Consider the following 22,663-nt stretch of genomic DNA (forward strand, 5'->3'; position numbering starts at 1 on the left):
ATCCTGCCTGCTAATGAGAAAATTTAAGTTATTGCAGTCACATGTCTTGTGGAAATAGATTGTAGTGGCAGGAGAAAAAAACGAGCCGACTTTGCTCACCTCCCAGCCCCAGCTGGCACGAGCATTTGGATTACTGACAGGGAGGAGAAGTTTCCACGGAATAAGATAGTCCGTGAAAAAGCAGTGTTACCTCTTGAAAATGGGATTATTAATTTCATAGACGTAACGTTAATTCCTTAACCTGCTTTCATGAGTTATCTTTTCTACCTATAAGCATCTAAAACCTTTCCTAATTAGTGCCCTGCTGGCATGTCAGCTGTCAGGCTCGACTATTCCTAACAAACTCAGATTTGTGAAAGAATTTGACCTGTCCTTCCAGTGTGCAGTGAGGGAGCAGGATCCTCCATTACATACCCACTAAACCAGTTGCATGACGTTGATATCCTGCCCATTGCTTTCCACTCTCTCCCATCATCTGTAAAAATTTTTGTTTGGAAAGTAGAATTTGTGTGTGTATGACCTTGGGAAGACTTAGCAGAAGTTGGTGTGGGGGAGTGGGGCACAGCCCAAGGTCTCAGCATTTGCTTCTTGCTGCACCGTGATAAACATCTGCAGATTTGGGAGGGGAGTGGCTGGTCATGATGCACAGCCCCATGATTAGCCCTGGTTTGGAGGTGATAACGCAGCAACGAGAGAGCAATGGCATCAGGAGGGTAAGTGCACAACAGGGCACTGGGCAGTGTTAGAGCACCTTATTCCTTCTCCAGTGGGAAACCCATCTTGTAGGGGAAAGCCCACCCTGCATCAAACTGGCTTTATGGGCTCTGGGCTCATTGGCAACCAGTGTATAAACTGGGTGTGTTGCTAGCAGCTTTCACAGCGTGGGCACATCTCAGGTCTTGTCTGTGCAGGAGCTTGACTGGCAGAAGCACAGAATTGGGATACGGTGTGAGGGCTTGCTCAGGGATGCAGTTGTCTTACGGCAGCATAATTTTGGTCTGTTTGGAAAGAGGATTAAACTGTCATGGATAAATAAGTATAAATATTAGCTGATCACTGCAGCCAGTTTTCCTGTGTGCGTAGGTTTTACAGGAAGATGTCCTGCTTGCTCGCAGACAGGACTTGATACGATCCATGTTCTGGCTTGGTGAGAGCTGCCCAGCCTGGTGGTGCTTCTCGGCATGCTGGCCTGCACTGCTGCACCTTTCCCTGGCATTTGCACCCGTGTAACCACACTGACCTCTTGTCTGCCTTCTCCCCCCACCAAATAAGTTGACATTCATCCTTTCAAACTATCCCTGGAAACAGCTGCTGCTGCTGTCACATGTGTTTAGAAGACGCGTGTGGAGTTTAGAGCCGAGAGCAGGCTGGAGGGTCTTCTGCAGTCCCTGTGGTTTCTGAGGTTCTCACACCCTCCATGTCTTCACAGAGAACGGCTTCGTCGGCTACTCCGAAGAGCTTATGTTTAACAACACGCTGCCGGACTACAGCCAGGGGGAGTCCTTCTTCACTGTTTTTGGAGTGTTTTTCCCAGCTGCCACAGGTAAAGTTAAGTTTTATTCTTCCTCTCTTTCCCTCCACAGTCACATCTCGGCAATGAGCAGAAGCAAGGGGAGTTCCTCTGGGCTGCGAGGCGAGGCAAGGCAAGTGGAGCTGTACTTGGTCATAGCAGACTCATGCGGTCGACTCAAAATGTTCAGGCTTTCCTCCAGCATCTCAAATTTTGCACACTCCTGTCCTGTTCACTTGGATGTGCTCTTCTTCTCTCTGTGGTCAGAAACTGCTGGTCAGCTCTGTGGGTTGACGTGGTGGTGTAAATCATCCCTCCCTGCCAAGGCTTAGGCACTGACCTTGGCCAATGCTGTCAGGCCACGAGGTATCAAGCCTTTTTAAAAGTGCCAATCGTGATTTATCTTGTTAGATAAGCCTTATGACTTGATTGCACTGGGAGGATGGGAAGAGCACAGCAGGGCTTTCCCTCCACCCTTGCTGCAGGTGGGTGGCTGAGCTGGGCTGATGCCATCACTCTTGAAGCTGACCCTCCACTCTGCACGGTGTCATGGATGCATCTTTGCATGTCAGCAGAGCTCACGTTTATAAGCTTAGTTGGATGCATTCATATTATTCATTCCCCTAAAATACCAAGAAGATCCATGCCCCTTTCCAAAGCTACTTCATCCCCATTCCAGTGGGAACGAAATAACTATCAATTGGAGTTAGAATACCTTTTGTCAATGCTGAGTTTTTTAAGCTATAAAAAGTACCGATTATAAGCAGTTTCCATAGCGATGAATCCTTGGATTACAGAATGAATTTTCAGAGGATTAACTCTAAGCAACTCGCTGAAAGTTGTTTGCAGAATTGCTGTGGTACAGGGAGACAAACTAAAGGGTTTCATGAAACAGATGGGACTGGAGGAATGATCTGGTAGCAGAAGTCACTTTGTCAGGTGCACCTAGTGCAGGACTTTAAATTTCCCTTTGAAATCCTCTCTGCCAGCTTATCAGGCTGGCTATTGACTCTGTATAGACTTCCTCCTGGAAAACACGTACCTGAACTATTGGCACATGGAGATGATGGCTTCTGCCCTCTTTTTTTGTCATTCTGCCTGGCCCAAGCGAATCCCTCGGCCAAAGAAAGAGACCTGCCCCACAAGCCCTGCCTCTGATGCAGTAAAGCAGTTTTTTCCAGCTCCCTGCTTATAGAAGAAGGAATAGTAATGACAAAGCTGTGCAGAAAATTACTGTGATTAGCCATATTAAATGGTTCTTCATCACTGCTAATGCCTGGCTTCTAGGAAGAAGGCCAAAGCTAATGGGTGTAATTTATTTAAAGCCCTAGCAGCCTGTTGCTTTGTTAGTTAGCAGTAGTAATACCAGTAGTAATGTTAAAACATTCTCTGAAAATATGGTTTGGGCTGATGTATAATTACTTTGGTTGCTGCACAGCTCTTTCCTGCATTCTTTTTAATTGCTTGGTTATTTACAGGATTTAAATTATTCCTTCAGAGTAGCAGTGCCAGAGGTACCATACAACATCGCTATTGCTCCCGTTACTGCTGTTCGTAGCACTGCAGAGTTCAGGAGCCTCATAAAACATAGGGTTGTGTTCGGTGCTCTGCATAGAGGATCTTGTGATCTGATTAAGAAATATTTAGGGTGGGAGTCAAGACTTCTCTGCTGCAGATGACAGATGGGGAGCCCAGTGCAACTTCAGAAGTGCTGGGAATAAAGCTCACATCTCCTAGGGCTGGGGCAATGAGTGAGGGCTGGTTCCCCCAAGTCCCACCTGACCCACGCTGGCTTAGCTCGCCTTCTCCCCCACGATGGGGGTGCAATGCCAGAGCTGCAGAGAGGACCCTGGATTTCTCGGGGTCCCACGTTGCCAGAGCAGAGCTGCTTCCCACCACATTGCGGGCACTGCCTGGACGCAGCCCAAGTCCACCAGCAGGACAGGCGGTCCGCGAGACTGGAGATGACATTTCAAGGTTGGCTTTGGCAGCGGCGTTAATAGCAGGCTGGAGGGATGCGATAGGATTGCCCGTGCCTCTGACGCAGGGCAGGCAGCGCGATGCAGACTGCGAGTGAGCCGCAGTGTCAGTCCCCAGCACCTCCACATGAAAAGGAGTGGCAGGGACACGTGAACATCGCTGCCAGGCTGTCACCTCCAGCCTGTGCTCCTGCTCCTGCCCAGCACCATCCCCAAGTGGTACCTGCCTCTGCTGTGGACCACCGCAGTGACCTGGCTGAAGCACTGGAGGCAAAATTCTTTGCGTTAAGATGCAGCAGAAATTTGGGGAGAGTTTCAGTGAAACAGTATGTTGTTTTAGTTTTGAGGGGTTACTTTGAGGCAGTATGAAACATTTCTTTGACCCGAAGCAATGTTCTGTTTATCTTTAATTATTAAATGTTGTGTTTACTTTTTTTAATTTTTAGCGTATGCTAGTTTACAATCTAAGATGCTGTTTTGATAATAAGGTTTTTAAAAATAATTGTTTAGGAAATTGTGAAACAAGATGTTTGGGCCTTTCTGAGATGAAATGTTCCTCTTTGAAGTGAAACTGTTTTGATCTCTTCAGGATAAGCTCTTTCCTCTCTCTCTGAAATGGTTGACTGAATTCAACTGGTTTAAGTTTGATCTCTGGGATGTACTGAAAAGTGGTTTTCAGTTGCCCATTTCCACTGGAAAGAGCAGTGAAATGGAAACTTCAGAAATACAGGCTGTAAAAGCAAAGAGGGGCAGCCACTTCAGGAAAGGGGAGCAGGACATGAGGGCAGACCCTTGCTGTGACCAAATAGGCAGGCGGATCAGCTGGGTGCATGCTTTGGCTGGAGGGGATGGGATGGCTGTCCCAGCCTTTTGTAGACTGATAGTGACATGCTGCCTCCTACGAGCATTTTCCTTGGATCGTTTTGCTCCAGGTCAGGTTGTATTCTCTGTTTCTCCAGCAACGCAAGTGAAGTTATCCCAGTTTTACAGTTGGGTGGTGGTAAGCAGAGGCTTGTCCGTTTCCTTCCTGGGTAATAGGTGCTTAAACCATTTCAGCTGGATGTGCAGTGCAGCTGGCTTTATTCCCCCAAGTTTGTCATTTAATAATGGAGAAGTAGCTGAGCAATCCGAAATTTACGTCTAGAGCTGGCCTAAATGGGAGTGCATGGGCATAGAAGACTCAGATTTGCCAGCGTCAATCAAAAAGACTAACATACTCACTACAGAAGATGTGAACATACCCCTGTAGAGATTCTGTGCACTAACCAGGTATTTTTCTGCGTGTTTGTAAATACCTTCTTAATGCACATGTTTTGCTGCTGCGCTGTGATATGCAAACACGCAGCTACCCATTTAACCAGGGCGTTGCACAGGGAAGGAGTCTCTGGAGCTGCCTGCCCACGTTCAGCTCCTAGCAGCAGCCATACAACTGTCAATGCTTTTTTAAAATGAATTTAAACGCCGTTTCTGTTGTGCAGAGAATGTTTTTCTAATAAATCCCCGAGGTTTTCTGTCTAATGAAAGAAGTGTGTTGTCATGTGATAGAAGAAAGTAAGACGGCGTTTGAAGCGGCATTAATGGAAAATATCATCGTACTGAAAACAGTTCTGAAATAAACCATATTTGGCAGTTGCAAAATGACAGCAAATAGATTTAGAAGTTTTGGGTTAAGTTATCAGATGATGTAAACTGGCACAACTCCATTGAAGTCTATGGAGAGGTGCCAGCTTACATCAGTGGAGAATTTGGCCCTTTTGAAAAATTAGCTACAATTCTTATCTAAGATTTTCCATTCTTCATCTCTTGGGTGAAGGAAAGAAAAACCCTTTTATATTTTATAGTAAATTCACTGGAAAATGCAATGGGTGTTTGCAAGCAGTCATATCTACAGTTATAAACCATAGCTGGTGGAGTTAAAAGAGCTGGTGGAGCTGATGATGGTTGTGTCTAAAGTACAATGTAGGTGGTCCCCTTGTGCACGTATCCACTGCCTGGATGATGCCCAGGACAGGATTACGCTCGGAATAGCAGCAATGTACAGACTGTCTCAGCCATAATTTCCTGGCTGCATTGACCGTGTTTTCATGCTTCCTTGTCCAGAAGCTTTGTCATTATCTGCTGGTCCCCGAGATAATAGCCAGTGTGGAAAATCCAGCCTGCTATCTCGTTGGAACAGGGAGGTGGATAATTTTCTCCGTGGGCAATCTGCAGATACGGTTGCTTGAGTTCAGAAGGGATTGGCCACGTCCCTAGGGACAGGTCTATGCCTGGAGGAAGGAACATCCCAACTTCTCTGTGTCGTTGAATTTTATAGGCAAGTGTAAGGTTTTTTTTCTGTTGTGTAGCTAGAGCCTCTGGAAAGGCAGTTTGTGGCTACTTGCAAGTCAGACCAGTTCTCTGTCAGGGAGTGACCAAGGCTATGTGTGATGGAGATTGTTTAGGGTTGGGTTTTTTTTAAAAATTAGTCAGGTTGCCCTTTCATTGAAAAGTGGGGTGGTTAGTCTGCTGCTCGCAAAAGACCTTCTCGGTACTGCTCTTTGGCCGCTGTCATCCTGTCTGGACAACTACTTTTTGGGTGGTGGTGGAGAATTGGCTTTGGCATTGTCTGTACGTCTGTACTACCAGATTGCCTATACTTTTGTACTAGTCAGGTCAGAGGCGTAGTTCAGCATGGAGGAGATGGCTTTGGCATTAGTGGCCGAGAATATCTGTGTCGGTTCCCTCTTTGATGGGCTTGGCCTTTGGCAGTGGAAGCCAGGAGACTCTGGTGACCTCCTGGGGGTCCTGACAGAAGCTAATGGTGTGCACTGGCCTGGGTCTGACCCCTAATCGCTGCCGGGCAGGAGGTCAATCATCAGCCTCAAGACACCATTTATGTGGGCTCTGGCAGGTCATCTCCTGGCTGTTCCTGAACGTGCGTGGGTCTGTGGGAGGGAGGCAATGAGGTGGTCCAGGCTCTGCAGTCATTGCTGTGCCGATGACTCACATGTCTTCAACTTTTTTTCATACTCAGTCCAGAAAACACCATTTTGGTGTTTCCCCAGTGCTTTGCTGAGGCAGGAGTTTGGATGAGGAAGAGGTGAGTCAAGCTCAAGCTGGAAGATTTAGAGGTGGTGCCAGATGTTTGGGAAACTTGGCCAAGAGGCACGTGAGATTAACAGCTGTCCTTCTACAATAGTTTGTTCCCTTTGGAAGAAAAATTCAGAGTATTCTCAGCTTTCTGCTTTGCCCCTGAATTGCAAAGTAGCGTGTCACCGAAGAGTGCTTCATAGAGACTTCATTTAGTGTGATGTTTGTGACCATTTCCATGGACTTCTAACTTCCTAACTTTTCTCACCTCCAGCTAAGCCTATTGTGTAGCTGTTTAAAAGGAGCAGTGCTTGAACAGCACTTGGAAGCTTTACCTGGGGAAAAGCATACCAGTTGATGGGCTTTTAGCAGTGGTGTTCAGAAGTACATCCACAGAATAGTCTTCCAGGAGAAAATTAAGAACTCATTTTGATTTGTAATGGTTTCGGTATGGTGTCATGGATTCAAATCTGGTCTGAGGCTAGAAGACAGCTCTTCAGGAGCTGAGGAATGCCAGGAGCCCATAGGGACTGTTGGGGCTCTGGCTCCGTGGTGGAGAGGAGGACAGAAAAAGATGGCTGCTGAGTGGAATGATTAAGGGGGGAAAAAAAAAGATGAACAAGGATAAAAATATGAATAATAATACATAAATAAAGCCCTGGGTGCTTACCCGATGTGTTTGGCAATATGTGGGTGCCTTGTGCTCATTAACGTGCTATCCTCATGGCAGCACAGCGAGGAGAGGAAGTGTTACGATTCCCATCGAGCAGACAGGGAGATGGAGCTATGAAGATGCACAGCAAAGGCTGGGACAGAGCAGGGAGATGAGCCCCTGTTCCTTCATTATTCCACTGTTGGCAGTCCCTTAGTGGCCACGCAAGGTCTGTAGGGAAGGCATCCATCTGGCTGAGCTGGGTTTGTCCACTTTACCCTGGGATTTGTCCCACAGCTCTTGCCTACCCTTTGTCTTGGGAGAAAACCATTCCAAGCAGCAATCAATATTTGAGCTTTAAAATACAATGGGTTGCCACTGATTTGGAACTGTAGTCCGATTTGCAGGCTCAGAGACTGACTTCATCATTCATGTGCCCTCAGAAAATGAGGAATGACTGCTGGACTTGGCAGCTGAGTGGCAGACTGACGTGCAGCTGGTCCCCTGCTGCCGGGGCTGGCAGATGCTGCGAACGCCGTGGCGTTGGCATCCTCCTTCTTATTGTTGTTCTGTGGTGATCTCACCCCGGCTCCCAGGGACCATCCCATGAGCACTGCTGGCTGGCAGCTGGCCCACATGTCCTTATGAAGCAGTTAGTCTGACATCTGAGGGCTGGGACAGTGATGAGCAGAAGTTAGTTTCTTAAAGAGGCTCTTCTGTCCTGCCTTCAAATTGTCCAAATTCTTACCAGGATTCTGAATTGCAGATTTTTATTTATTTATTTATTTTTATTTACAGCAGCAATCTGAAGTCTTCTAGGAAAAGTTTGGGGATATTGTGGCAAGAGAAGTTGTGTTTTCTTGCCAAGTCTGGTATGACTGCTCCTTCAGCTATGAGCAAAGCCTCTTAACCAATTTGTACCTTGGGTTCCTAGCCTCAATGTGGAGGCTGTAATCCTTTGCTCCATCCTATTTCCCTTTCTTGTGTCTTTAGATGGTAATTTTTTAGGCTAAGGACTGTCCCTGATTATACAATACTCTGTACTCTGGCCTAAAATAACAGTTCAGTACTTTTTTCTTAGTCCTACCACATGTTTTCTACGTGATGCTGGGACAATCACTTGCCCTCTCAGCGCTTCTGTTTTCCTATCTGCAAAGTAGAGATAATGCCTACTTCCAGAGCAGACCCATTGGCTGGGAGGTGCCACCTACGTTCTGAGCGCTGTTATTCCCTCTGCTAAATGCGCATGTGATCGTCATTAAACTGGGACAGGACAGGCCGTTTTGTAGTGATGGTTGTTCCCCATGAATGCAGGGATCTGTAATGGATCTGGTCTGGGGGAGGTGGTACCACTTTCTGAATGTGCTGCTGTGATGAACGATAGCATTTTTCTTTTCGACAGTTAGACAGTACTGTCTTCTGTGAGGTTTGCATTATGATAAGATGGGTTTTGTTCAGATTTCTGCTTTTTTTTTTTGCTTTTTTTTTTTTCCTTCTCCCCAGCATTGTTCAAACTGGACAAATAGTTCTTTGTAGACGTGTTAGTGGTGGCTTGCTTCTGTTAAAGACGTGAACAGTTTCTTACCAAGCAGTTGATGAGAGCCAGTATTTGTGTGTGTGGAAGTGCAATAGTTAATGATTCTGAAGCAATCAAATAACTGATTGATTAAGTTATATTACATTTTATAATAAATATTTTATATGCTATAACTTAGATTAACTCTAAATTGCATTTATGTCTACAAAATACAGGTGTGATGGCTGGGTTCAACATGAGCGGAGATCTCCAGAAGCCGGCTACCAACATCCCCCTGGGGTCTCTGGCCGCTATTGGCACCTCGTAAGTCATTGACTGGGGAAAATTTACTCTTTGGAGACTGCCCTGGATGTGACCAATCCATTTCATATTCCCATCAACCTTTTATTACTCAGCCATCTGGAAAATTAAAGTCTGGCTCTCATTCAAATGATCATCCATTACCACCACCTACTCTGGGTGGGTTAGACAAGAGGTTCACTAATGCGGATGTAATCAGTCCTTCCTCTGCCGAGTGGGATGTGTCTTGGTGCTAGAGTGGTTGTGCTGCTGCAGCCCGGCTGTCCCAGAGTGGGATGCAAAGTTCTTGAAGGCTTGGGGTGCATGATTTTGTCACTTATTGCTGTTGATTTCAAAGTGCTTTCTTTTTCTATATAAATAGAAAAATTCAAAAATATAAAATATAAAAAATTATCATTTTTATTGTTGGGAAAATGGGGCCAAGACAGGTGAGATGACCCACCCACCTGCAAAGCCAGGGGAACACAGGAGCCCTCCATCCCTGAACAGTGCTCTCTCCCAGTAAATGAAGATTTCCAGGAGTAAAATACTGTTACATATTAAAAAAAACCCCAAACTTCAGTAGGTTTTCCAGCTTGATTTCATTGCCACCTAAATTGCTATTGAAATTATTACTTTTAATTGCATACCAAGGTTCAGACAGAAAGGAAGGATCTTCAGAATTTAGAGGGATTCCTGCTGAAATTGGTGCTTGTTTTGTGTGAGAGGATTCCACGGGATGCAGAAGTATCACAGATGGGTGGACTGTGGTCATTCACATCTCTGCTGTCTGGGCTTTTGCACAGACTAGCTTATCCCTCCACCTGAGTACTGGTAAGGCCAGAGACACCAGAGGAGGATCATGATGGAGGTTGTGGAGCAGGCTGGCTGCAGTGTTTAACGTTACTGCCAGATGAGGGGACCTGTGTACCTCTAGAATCATAGACTCATAGAACGGTTTGGGCTGGAAGGGACCTTTAAAGGCCCTCTTGTCCAAACCCCTGCAGTAAGTGGGGACATCTTTAGCTGGGTCAGGTTGCTCAGAGCCCCATCCAACCTGACCTTGAATGTTTCCAGGGATGGGGCTTCTGCCACCTCTCTGGGCAGCCTGTTCCAGTGTTTCACCACTCTCATTGTAAAAAATCTCTTCCCTATATCTAGTCTGAATCTACTCTCCTTTGGTTTAAAACCATTACCCCTTGTCCTGTGGCTACAGGCTGTATTAAAAAGCCTGTTCCCAGGAATGGGTTATTCCTCCCTTGCACACATCAAGAGTACAGGTAGATTCCCCTCAGAGGTACCAAGGTACGGTCATGCTGCAGCTGTCCCTGGTGCATTGTAGTGGGTAAGTAATGTGGCCCAGTGCTAAATTTAGCCTTGAGGCTAAGTCGTGCAGGAATACAGCCCGTGCAGAGTGATTGAAGACCCACCTTGGGCGTACTTGACCTTCTCCTGGCTCTGCTAATGGGCAGAATTCTCAATGGTCTTCTCTTGCTGGAAAAAATAAGTTTATTTTTATTGTTTGCAGATGGTTTCTGTACATGGTCTTTGTTTTTTTGCTGGGAGCCATATGTACCCGTCAGTCACTCCGCTATGACTTCATGATAGCAGAGAAGGTAACTTGTATGAATATTTCGGTGTGGTTTTATATAATAGTTCTTTTGCGTTGCCATCTGCCATACTGAGTGCTTGAACTTTTCCAAAAGGCTAAGGAATTTGGGTACCCATCCCTCATTGAAATTCAGGGGGATTTCCCCATTGCAAATCCCAGGGCATAATTCATTTGAATAGCTTTGCATTCACCAGCACATCCAGTAATGCTGAATCTTGGCATAATCACCCGGCAATAGCTTTAAGAGCTAAAATATGCTAATGTGGTCTAATGATAAATGCTGTCTTTTATTCAATGTATCCTTTCTCATTGGTGAAAGCTTAGACCAAATTGAAATCTCTAAAGAACCCCACTGCTTATCTTTACTAAGTCAAGCAAAGCTTACATTTCCATATCTAGCGGGCTGTAATTGCAGGGCGAGCAATAGGATTATTAAACTCGAGACATTCCAGATGGGTGTATATCCATGAGGGAGGTTTGTAGTGTTACAGGCAATGAACCTTAACATTGCAGGCCTTTAAAAAAAGAGATTTTGGTGTGTGCCATTGTCTTACTTTAAATGGGATATGGAAGGGGTAATTTTCCGGTTTTCAGCATTATCCAAAATCATGGGTTCACCATATTTTACACTTTTTTCTTGTTATTAATTTAAAATTTAGATCTTTGCCATTTATTTGATTTGTAACATGGTTTTAATCTAAAATATCGATTTGAAACTCTGGCTTTGTTTTCTTCCTAAGTAATCATAGCTCTAGACTTTCTCCAGCCCCCAAAATAAACTCCAAATTATTGGTGGGGCTCCTGCCACTTCTTGCTAAGGTAAAAAAAAATCATCTCTGTTTCAGGGTAAAAAAGAATAAGCCTACCTTCTTTAGGGCAGCGTCTTTTATGTCAGTGACTTAGTGGGCGAAATATACAGTAACTAAAAGAATCAGCTTTAAATTAATCAGCTGAAGGGAAAGAGATCATTAAAGCTGTGTTTTAACTTCAAAACCCTCGGGTGGGGGGGAACTGAAAAATCTCCCAGTGAAGAATGTGAAGATATTTAATGATGCTAAATATAAAAAAAACCAAACAAGCAAAACTCCAAAAAAGCAAATTCAGGTTTCTTTTCCCTAGTATGGAACAAAACAATGGTGCAATCCCAATATTTATGTTGCTTCTTTGAGTTATTACAAGCTGCTGTAGATTTTAATGACTGTTTGGAGAGACAGAGGGGAGAGAGATAATTACAGAACCAAACTCTCCCTTTCTGTCATTCACAGGTGAGTGAGTGCTTGGCTGCTTTTCTCCCTTACAGTACTTGTTTGGCTTTTTAAATATAAAAATGAGATTCAGTAATTTCACTTCTAATGAGCTCGAAGTGCCAATTTCTTACAAAGTATTCACACTCTCTGTGCTCAAAACCCCCAGCAAACCCTTTCATCAGCCTCAGTGAAAAGGACTCTTCCCCTCTAACGCTGATTTGAATGTCAAGTAGTACATTTAAATGCAGGCATTTTTGGCAGCTAAAATAATATATGATATCTGGCACAACTGATTGTTTCTTCCAAGTATTTCTCAGAGCAGGGCAGGATTAGAGGAGAGGGAAGGGAAGATTCCCCATCAAGTGTCTGTCTGTTGGTCTAATGGAAACTGGTATCTGCTCATCTTTGCCTCCAGTTTCTTCTGTCCCACAAGATAAAATTCGCAATGCCAAGTGCATTTACATGGGGAAAAGAAATGTTGTGGTAGGAATTTTGTACAGTGCTGGACCATGACATTAATTTTACATGCCTTCTCCAAACATCAAGCATTTTATGGCTTTTTACCCAATCTCCTTTTTGCGGCGTGCAGATTTCATAGATGAGGAAAAGGCAGATGGAGCTTGAATCATCTTTAGCCATGTAAATTTTTGTAATTCCTTCTAATAGAGTTTGTGCCACCTGACTTCAACAGTGGCAGAAGCTGGGGGGACCTGTGTTCATTTGGACCTTATTTTCCACAGGAGGAGGGGTGGGAGCAAAGGACATGTGGGATACAGGGGACCTGCATCCAGTGACATCCTCTGCCATGGATGTCTCTCTGCACCTCTAGCACGTTGCTTCAGTGGAGTATGGGCAAGATGGATCTGGACCAAAATTTGGGGGTTTTCTCCCTGCCTGCCCTTTGTGCTGGTGTTATCTCCCATGCCTTGCCTTTCTCTGGGGCTGGCTGCTGGCTGTCAGACTTGTGTGGTCTTGCAAGACTTGGGGATGGCTCAGGTGACCCTAGAGCATAGTTTCCTTGGCTGTATCAGCCCACGTCCTTACACCATGGTATGAGGAGCACTCCCATTTCAAAGCCTTCTTGCACAGTGTTCATATGGTGGGGTTTTGTGTATTTGGGTGGGGGTTTTTAAGATATGCTGCCTGTGCAGTGGCAACCTGTGCAGGGGGACCCCAGTCCTCGCTTCTGTGTGCTGGACCATGAGCTGCCCTCCTTTCCCTCCATGCCTGCAGGAGATACTCCCTGTTTCAAAGGGTGCTCATTAGGAACCGGTAATAAACCCAGCCTTGTTAGCACTGTGGCTTTAAAGACTTTTTTTTAAGTTTCATGTTGGCCAAAGGAAATTCTTTTCTCATTGAAGACAGGAAAATAAGGTCATTGTATTATATCCTTTGGAGTGTATTTTTTGAGATGCCATTTGTTTAAGTGGCAATTTTGATTTGGTTTTACTCTGGATTTTCTTTCAGGATTGGTTTTCCCCTCTGAGACACAGGGGTTTGTCTTCCTGTTTTGGATGGTTGGAAGCCTGGGCAGCTTTTCCTGTATGATGTGCTCTGTATATAAGCGATCTCTCCTGAAATAAACTCACTTCCAGTTACTTAAGGGGAATCTAATAGCTGCTCCTTTGCTGCAATTGCTCCAAGTGACAAAGAATTTCTTGGATATGAGCTTGTCAAATGGCTCTGTCGGTACAGGATGTTCAGTATTAAATTACTTTTATGGGATAATTTTCCTGTATTAATTGCTTGTACTTTATACCACAGACCACTTAAACTGCTGCTTTCTCATGGCTCGCTCTGCTCATTTAGCAGTGTTACAAAATATATGTGTTCTTTTAAAATACATATATTTAAGGCTTCTCGGTGGTCTTTAAAGAACAATGTAATCAATTTTGCATTCTCTCCACTTCCTCCAGGTATCCTTGGTTGGTTTCTTGTTTTTGCTAGGGCTGTACATCTCGTCCCTGGCCTCCTGCATGGGAGGGCTGTACGGAGCACCCAGGATCCTGCAGTGCATCGCCCAGGAGAACGTGATCCCCATGCTCGCCTTCCTTGGACGTGGGGTTAGTCATCCTTTCTCTGAGATTGCTGTCAAACCTTCACCTGAAGAAAAAAGGGTGATTTAAGAAGCCAGGATTTCTGAGTGTCTGTAGGGTGAGATGGGGGATGTATGAAACCGAAGCAGAGGGGAAGGCTTGGGACCTGGTACCCTGTGCATAGGCAGAAAAGCCAGGAAATGGGTGGTTTCATTAAAAAAACCAGGAGCCCAGCTGCCTGCAGTCCTTTCCCTGCCTGTCCCCTGCGCTGCACTGCCGCTGCCCTGAGCCCTCCCGCCGGGCTCAGCCCCGTGCAGGAGCAGCCCTGCTTCACCCCAGGATCTCACTCACCCACCTCTGCGCCCTGGCCCCGGGGCTGTCTGTCCTGCCCCCGCGCACAGCCAGCCCTTGCTGGGCTGCTCTCAGTCCTCTCCCTCCCTCAGACCTGCTTCTTCCAGATGTCCCCAGTAAAACAGCTGCTTGTGATGTAACTTTGCCTGTGGGTAAATGCCTTATCTACACTGGTACTGATCCTAACTGTGACCAAGGGAGGTACCTAGCTCTTCTCTGCCCTCCTGTCCAGGGCAGAGGCCTGAAGCTTTTGTCCAAGCACTTGTTGAAAAGGATGGTAACTGCCTCTTTATCTTTTTTTTTTTCTTTCTTTGTTCCTTCTTCTTTCCTGCACGTTTTCTTTGAGCTATTCCTGTCCTCTTTGGTAACCTCATAGCTGAGTAGGTGACTAGTCGTGGTGCTGTGGATTCAGTCTGTGTGCACTGGAGAAGAGGACATTTCTTTGTAAGATAAGAAGCCTTTTGGATACTACAAAATAAAAACAAAGAATAGATTTGAAAGATGAAGTTAGGGGGCTGCTAAGCTTTAAATATGATTTGAAACAAAGCCTTGCTTTGAATGTGACAAGAGGCTTTTTCCTTGTCCTCACAAATAATCCTTATTCATGTGAGTTGTTCTGCTGAGATCAGTCAAAGCACAGTCACTAAGGACTCTGTAGTCGTGGGCTATACATTCAGAGCAAACTGTATTTTATGGTTTTCCCTTCTTCTAAACAGGGAGAAAATAATTCTGTCACTCTCTATAACCTCCGGTACCTAACTGTCTGTACCGAGTGGCTGGAAAAACCTTACGATGTTTCGCTCCTCCAGAGCAGCTTGTAAATACAGAAAAATATTTTACAATATTGGTATTTATGAATGTTTTAAAATATTTAAATGTTTTGTAAGTATAAAAATTTTCTATCGTTTTTATGTTTCTCAAAGTAATTTTCTAAAATTAAAGTCATAATAATAGCAATAATAATAAATAGTAATAATTATAGGGAAAGCAGGAACAATAAAGACAGCAAAAACTTCCAGCTCCTGAAAGCAGTTGTCAGGTGATCCCAGAACAGGCTCTTCTCCACTTGGAAACCCTTGTGAAATTCTCTGTGATTTAGCAAAATTGACTGCAAAGTTGATTCCATCTCTCTGATAGGTTTCTGTCTTTCTGTCAAGTTTTCTGCTCTGAACTCTGTCCAACCAGAGTGCTGTGACGGAAAGGGCTCAAAAAGAGGTGAGAAATCAAAGGCAGATCACTTCCCCCCCTTCCTTCTCTCTGCCGCCTTGAAAATTGTCTAGATTTGGTTTATGGAGAGTTAATAAATTTAGTTTGCCCTCACCAATCTGTTCCACATCAGTTCTTTCCTGTGGTTGAAGAAAGTGTTAGTGTCACCATAACCCCAGCTGATGGGAAGGACACAAGTATTTCCTGTAGAGTTAAACTCAAGCCAGAGGCATCCTGAGATGATTACATCTGTTCCCCATCTCAGTATGTCTTTCTGCTACCAAAGATGCTTTCTGAGAACTGGTTTCCTTTGACCCCGAGATGTATTTCTGTTTCATTGTGAAAAGGCATAAGGTCCAGGACTGATCCTCTCTTCTACATGGAGGAAATAGAAATAGTTTCCATTTCAGCTGTGTGTTCATTAAAGCAGCACATGCAGTAAGTGAAAACTTAAGATATTTTGTATGATATCCTGTGAGATATTTTCCAGCGAGCTCTTTACACAGCCTGCACAGGCTTCTTGGGTACTGAAATGGCAAGGCAGTGCCTGGTCCAGGGAAGGGCATGTCAGACCTGGGATTAAAGTTCATGTACTCCAGTCTTTCCACTCCCGATGCCCTTTGCTTTGTCTCTCCTTTTCTTCTCTTCTTTCTGCCTTCACCCCACCCCAAAGGAGAAGAGCAAGCAGTGTTTCTCCTGGCTGCCTGCCTGCCTGATGCACACTCGGCATCCCTGGGGGCTGACTCCCGCCCTCTGGCATCCTCGGCTGCCTAACCTCTCTGCTGCTGTCCTCCTGCTGCTGGGCAGATGCGGCTTGGGTGGGTGAGAGGAGGGAAACGCCAAGTGCAGAGGCTCAGCAAGCCATGGATTTAGCTCAGCCTCGTGTTAGGGCAGGGCCAGAAGCTGCTGATGTGAAGGTGGCACTGCTTCATGCAGGCAGAGTTTCCTTGGCTGTGTCTGGCAGTTGAAGCCTTTCCAATGGCAGTGTGTGGGAGCCTTTTGGGTAGGCAGCGATGCGCAGTCCTGTAGAGAAAGTAGAGACAAACAGTTAACTCTAATTAACTTGTTTTATTGCCAGACTTCCCATAAGCCCCACAAATCTCTCTGAAGGTTTATTGCTGCTTTAATGACTTTGTTGTACCGCAGAGGTATGGAGTGAGAGTGGACGAATTTTCCAAAGACAAAGCTTGAGTAAGGCTCAGAGGTGAGATGGGAGCTCAGCAGCTTTCAGCTTCCAGCCTGTCCTTTAGTTTATTAAGCTGGTGAGCCTCTGATTGCACATGCATGCATGTATTTCATGATGAAGGGAGTACTGCAGACCACCCAGGTAACCACCCATGGTAGCTGAGCAAGTGGGGAATCCTTACGGTGAGGCTCATGGTTATTAATTTAAATGTAGGTTTGTTTTATTTATGTATTAGAAAGGACCCAACAAGACTCCAGTGGCTGCAATTTGCCTGACAAGTCTCATCACCATGGCTTTCGTCTTCATTGGGCAAGTGAATGTTCTTGCTCCCATAGTCACCATCAACTTCATGTTGACGTATATTGCTGTAGACTATTCCTATTTCTCAGTGTCCTTGAGCTACAACGTTCAGCAGAAACCTGACAAGACCCAGATGGAAAACACTAGACCTGCTCACTCTTCCCAGCCTCTAATTTTCAACAAGCCTTCCAGCCGTGCAGCAGATGGAGTAATTCAAAGCAGATCAAACGGCACCTTGCTGGAATTCACAAAAGACATGGACCAGCTTTTTAAACCATTTCGTAGCGAGCCAGGTACTTACAAAAAAGGAGGAGCAGAGAATTTAACCCAAAACGTCAAACAAAAGGCAAAGAAGCCAGCCAAGCGGACGTTACAAGACAGCTTTCTCCTGGATCTCCAACATGATGCTCCCTCAGCTCAGTATGGCTGGGATGAGACCGCGGAGCCCCACAATGAGAACCAGGAGGACCTGGCTGAGCAGGGCTGTCGGTATGATGTGGGTCCATGCTCATCACCCGCCGCGGATGCCCAGTGGACACCTGGGCTGCTGGAGCGGGGGGAGCAGCTCTGCAGTGAGGTGCCGGCGCTCCCCAGCCAGAGGGGAGAAGGTAAGAGCTGGAGGAGATGGACATCTCTGTGCTCACGGGGAAGCCGGTCCTCCTGGTGCTTTCCTGAAGGCAGGCGTGAAACTAGTTTTATACAGGGCTGTCGTTCAAGTGATCCATAGCAATAATATCCTTTATTCCAGGTGAGGGTAGAGTTCATCACAGTGCATCACAGGAGAAGTTCCAGTGCAATATGCTGTGGAAGATTAATCACAGGAAAACAGGCAGGACTATATTTAATGTAGGGTTGCTTACGGTGTGCTCATTATTCTACACATACACTGCATATTAAAAAATTTTGAGTGTATCTTGGTGTTTACGTCATCCTGGTGCAGGGTAGGAGGGATGGAGCTGTGTGAGTCTAAAGCTCAGGCTGTCAAAATGCAGTGGTCTTGGTGCCTCAGGTGGAGTCTGTAATTGAACATCCACAGCTAAGAGCCTGAACTTGTTTTGTTGGCGATACGGGTGTTTGATACCGTGTGCTTGCTTAGAGTTTGTCATCTCAGTGCTGTAGTGTTTTGTCAGGGCTAGTCAATTAAGTTTCATAAACCCTTCCAGTGGAGAAAAGCTTTCTTTCTCTTCTTCTGCAAATAGGTAAACTGAGGCAGAGATCAACAGATGTGGTCTTCAAATGGACTCAGCACACCAGAGTTGGCAACTCGTATTTTTAATTGCACTTCTTTTTTGTTTTCACTGTAGAGGTTTTGGTTTAACTCTCCCATACCCTGCTGTCAGATAGAATTTCTGCTTTGGTTTTCTGGGATCTGGTAACGTGAAGTAGGACAAAAAAATACCACTTTAGCTCCTTTTCTTCTTTTTTTTTCTTCCTTTTCTTTTCTTTTCTGTAGAATCATCTATAAAGCAACAAAATCCAGAGCTGGGAATTCAGCAAATACCAGAATCCTTCTACTCCAAATTCTGCAACCACTGGGTTTCCTTTGCTGGTGTAAGTAATTATCTTTTATATTAAGCACTGGTTTGTGATTGTAGAAATCCAAAGGAAATTCCTCACTTACTTACTGCAGTGCAAATGCACTCAGTACTTTAAAATTGCTTTTGTTTCTAGTATTCCAGGCCACTTGAATGAAGTACTCGGGGTACTGTGCATCCAGCCATTCAAATTCAGAGAAAGCCAGATGACATATTAATTAAAACAACAACAAAAAACCCAAACCCCAACCCAAACCAAAAAGATACAAAATCAGTCTGGCATCTTAGGACTTTAGAGATGCATGGTTGGCTGGGAAAAAAATCAGTGTCCCTCTTTTCACTATGTGCCAGCCTGCTTTTTCTGGCCTTGGGATGGAGTGAGACATGAGCTTCAAAGCTGTGTTGCTTTTATTTATGAGGCAATTTCTGCAGGCTCGGGGTGGGGTTTCGTTAGTGCTGACCTCCTGATACCAACAGCCCGTCTGTGAAATTCCGTCTTTTGAGGGAGGAAAGTAGATCATTCTTCCAGCACGTTACCTTAAAGAATAAATAATGTTTAAATAGCTTCTGTCTCAAGCTGCTGAGAAGTTTACGACATTTAAATTCATCTTGGGAAGATGGATTATTGGGCAGATGACAGGGAAAGGGTCAGATATGCATAATGAATGACCCATCTGGCTTTGCTGCATGGATGGGGATTTCATAGCTGTGCGTCAAATGTTGCAAACCCACTCGAACAACACACCGAACCCTTTCAGTTTAAGCCTCAGGTGGAGTTTGACACCTACTTTTCAAATTCACTGCTGCTGCTGCCAGCAGCTGGCTCCTGGCGAGGGGTCCCACCGGACCTCAGCGCCCGGGCTGGGATAGATGGGGAGGCTCCTCTCTAGCGATGGCGTCTTTAGCAGGTTGCGTGCTGATGCGGACTCTGGGCTCGGTAACTAACGTGGCTCCCAAGGGTGTGTCATCGCGGAGCGGTCAGCACTCTGCCTTCGCGGGGGAATTTGCTTACGGAGATGACTGACATGTTCATTAAAGCAGATTTGGTTTCCTGTCAATAATCAGACTTTGGAGGAGGTTGCAGCAGAGTGGAGAAGGGATTGCTGATGCAAAATAAAATCACAGAAGCAAAAATCAGATACATTTATTCATCCTGGCTCCTTTCCCCTCTGCCCTCCCTCTTTGAGCTTCACAGATCGTGTCAGTCTGGACTTGTTTAGCTCTTCCTTTGCATGCTGCCCCTTGCTGTTCCTAACCTTACCCATGAAGATGCTACCCCTGCCCCTGTTCATATGCCCCTTGAGCCAAATCTACCTCCTGAAGCTGGTGAGCCTCTGGATACTCCTCTTGGAGTATCCCAAGCAGAGACCTGAGGTCCACGCTGCCTCTAGGACAGAGTGGCTCACTGAAAGCTACCTCCATGCTGCTGAAGATGATCCTGTAAACCTGTGCTGCCCCACCTCTTAACAGTGAGACCAAATGCGGCTCCCTTATAATACGGGAACCTCATTACCAAGAAACTCCAGCCATGGCACACCAAGACTTTTCAGATAACGCTGGGTGGAAATGCTCTATGTGGGGCCAAAAGCCATGCACTGTGGAGTGTTTTGCAGGCAGGAGATGACGTGGTTCCCCAGGGGTCCTGCTCTACCACCGTCCTCAGCCACCAATGCCCAGGAGCATCCGTCGACCCACATGGTTGCAGCTGGCATCATTCCTCCCACGGGCAGGACCTGGGCTGTGCAGCAGGTCACTTGCAAGGGGACCCTCTGTTGTGTCCCCATCCCAGGACGTCACTAGGAGGGAGACACCTAAAAGGAAACACTCACCAGGATAATTCTGAGTTGCTGCGTCCTGGGTCCTGACTGCCCATGTCTGTTACACAACACCCCCAAGAAGACCCTGAGAAAGACAGAGGTGCAGAGATGCCATCAAAGCACTGGTTTTGCATGCATTTAAAACCAACATGCAGCATTTCTGGGGATAAAAAAAAAAAAAAAAAGATAATTTACTGATGCTGTCATAAGAATTTGAAAGCCGCAGCACTGCCTCAGTTATTAAAGAGTTTCTGTTAGAGTTGCGATGCGTGCTCGTCTTGCCAGGTTGAGGAGCAAACTGCTGACCCGGTGTCAGGCTGTGTCTGAAGGTGAGCAGTCCTCCCCGGGCACTGCGCTGCCAGCTCTCCCACAGGGCCAGGGCAGGAGGTCAATGCTGGGCTTTGCAGAAAAAGGACTGTCAGGTTGTCATCATCATATTATCTTACGGATTCTGGGGTAACCCCAAACCGTGTGTTTCCAACAGGCGATCGTGTCCCTCATCATAATGTTTGTCATTCAGTGGATCTACACCCTTGTCAGCCTGGGTGCAGCGGTTATTCTGTATTTCTACATTGGCCAAGTGAGCCCAGGACTCCCCCTCGGTGAGTATTTTTTTTCTGTATTATTAAATCTGCTTAAAAATTCATTAAGATTTAATTTAACTTAATTAGGAATTGAGACTGTTGTGCTCAATATGCAGATGACAGTGAAGGATGAGGGGTTTTTTCATTGCTGGTTTTAATACATTTTCTCTCTGACTCTTTAATTTTATATTGGAGTCTAGCTGTAACTAGCATTGGTTTGATAGTTTGAACATTGTGCTTATTGCTTTGTGTTATTGTACTTTAAATGGCAAAACCAGATACTAATACTAGGACTTAACAGGGATGGCAGATTGTAAATGTATCACAGCAATGAGAAAAATCTGCCGTAAATGTTTTTAATAAACTTAATTAATCAATCTAAACCCACCTGAGAAAACTTTAATGAAAACGGGAATTATGATGAGCATCTCATTAAATCTCAGCATTCATAACTGAGGAACAAGAGAGCCTTTTGATTCCAGAACTAAACGGGTTGAATATGTTCAGAACGTAATCTGGGAAAATACTTTTAGGTAGAGGGCATTAGAAAGGTCTGTGCATGTGATCGGATTAAAACATTCAGAAAGCAGCTCATGAGAGCCTGCAGCTCCTTGGCACGGCCGCAGGAAGGGTTTGCATCGGTCTGTGTCTCTGAAGGGAGAGGGTGACATGCACGCGGTGTGTGCATACTCACGTACTTAGGCATCCATATAGCTGTAGGTGCACACATACATACGTAGGTGCATGTATGCATAAGTACCTGCACGTGTGGATGTGCAATTTTTTGTCCAAGGTGAGAAGAGTCAAAAGAGCCCGAGTTCACATGTCTCTTGGGCCATGCAGAAATAGCTACCTGGTTTTGTTTAGGTGAAAGATTTTTAGACACTAGGTAAGTAGGTACTAGATCTCAGAAACCCAGACAATCAGAAACCAAAAATTAGTTGTCACTCAGTAACCATTGAAACATTGCTCAACAATTGCTCTCTTTCTACTCTTAAGTGACTTCTTTTCTATATATCTGTATGGGATAGTAGAAAAGAGCTGAGATTGTGGATAGTACTTGCTAATTTGTATCTTTGGAAGTAGATCTAAGTTTTAACAAAGTTTTTTACTGCCCCCATATATTAAACAAAACACAAATAATGTTTTTAGGCTTTGGAGTTTTCTTGACTTTGTATATTCACTATATTTTATCTCTGTTACGTGCCTTTGAAATATTTACCAAAATTGACTTTAAAAAGGATTTCTTAGTCATTGTGTAGAGGATTTTGGAAGGTGATCTGAGAAATAGCGGCATGATTAGACATTTTTTTCTTGGTTTCTTTTGCACATGCATTCCCATGCATACAGTAAAACAATGCATGGCAAATAAAAAGTTCCAAATAAACACTCAAATTTCAGCCTGATTTTTGTTTGGCTGTTAGTGAACTTTGTGGTCACATGGCATCCAGTGATCTGTGAGTTTGTTCTTCAAAGGACTGAACAACTCTCATGTCTAGAAAGGTTGGGAGACACTGGCTTGAGAGATGCTCTGGATTAAGAATCATAGGCTGGTTTGGGTTGGAAGGGACCTTAAAGACCATCTAGTTCCAACCCCCCACCATGGGCAGGGACACCTCCCACCAGACCAGGTTGCTCCAAGCCCCATCCAACCTGGCCTTGAACGCTGCCAGGGAGGGGGCAGCCACAGCTTCTCTGGGCAACCTGTGCCAGTGCCTCACCACCCTCAGAGTAAAGGATTAGATGAAGACCTCGGGAGCAGA

General features: G+C 45.2%; 1 protein-coding gene across 2 annotated transcripts in view; it reads left to right on the top strand.

Moving 5' to 3' along the window:
- Positions 1–22,663, top strand: part of SLC12A8 (solute carrier family 12 member 8) — a 49,813-nt gene that overhangs the window by 23,632 nt on the left and 3,518 nt on the right. The window contains exons 5-11 of one of the 2 annotated variants that reach the window (XM_009946964.2): positions 1,430–1,543; positions 8,963–9,050; positions 10,555–10,642; positions 13,802–13,948; positions 16,900–17,572; positions 18,418–18,515; positions 20,801–20,918. In XM_009946964.2, coding sequence (XP_009945266.2) covers positions 1,430–1,543; positions 8,963–9,050; positions 10,555–10,642; positions 13,802–13,948; positions 16,900–17,572; positions 18,418–18,515; positions 20,801–20,918 — 1,326 coding nt within the window. The remainder of the gene's footprint in view (positions 1–1,429; positions 1,544–8,962; positions 9,051–10,554; positions 10,643–13,801; positions 13,949–16,899; positions 17,573–18,417; positions 18,516–20,800; positions 20,919–22,663) is intronic. The other variant, XM_086465723.1, reaches the window with a different exon arrangement.

This window comes from Leptosomus discolor, chromosome 5 (genome assembly GCF_034619465.1).
Source record: "Leptosomus discolor isolate bLepDis1 chromosome 5, bLepDis1.hap2, whole genome shotgun sequence".
Taxonomy (NCBI): Eukaryota; Metazoa; Chordata; class Aves; order Leptosomiformes; family Leptosomidae; genus Leptosomus; species Leptosomus discolor.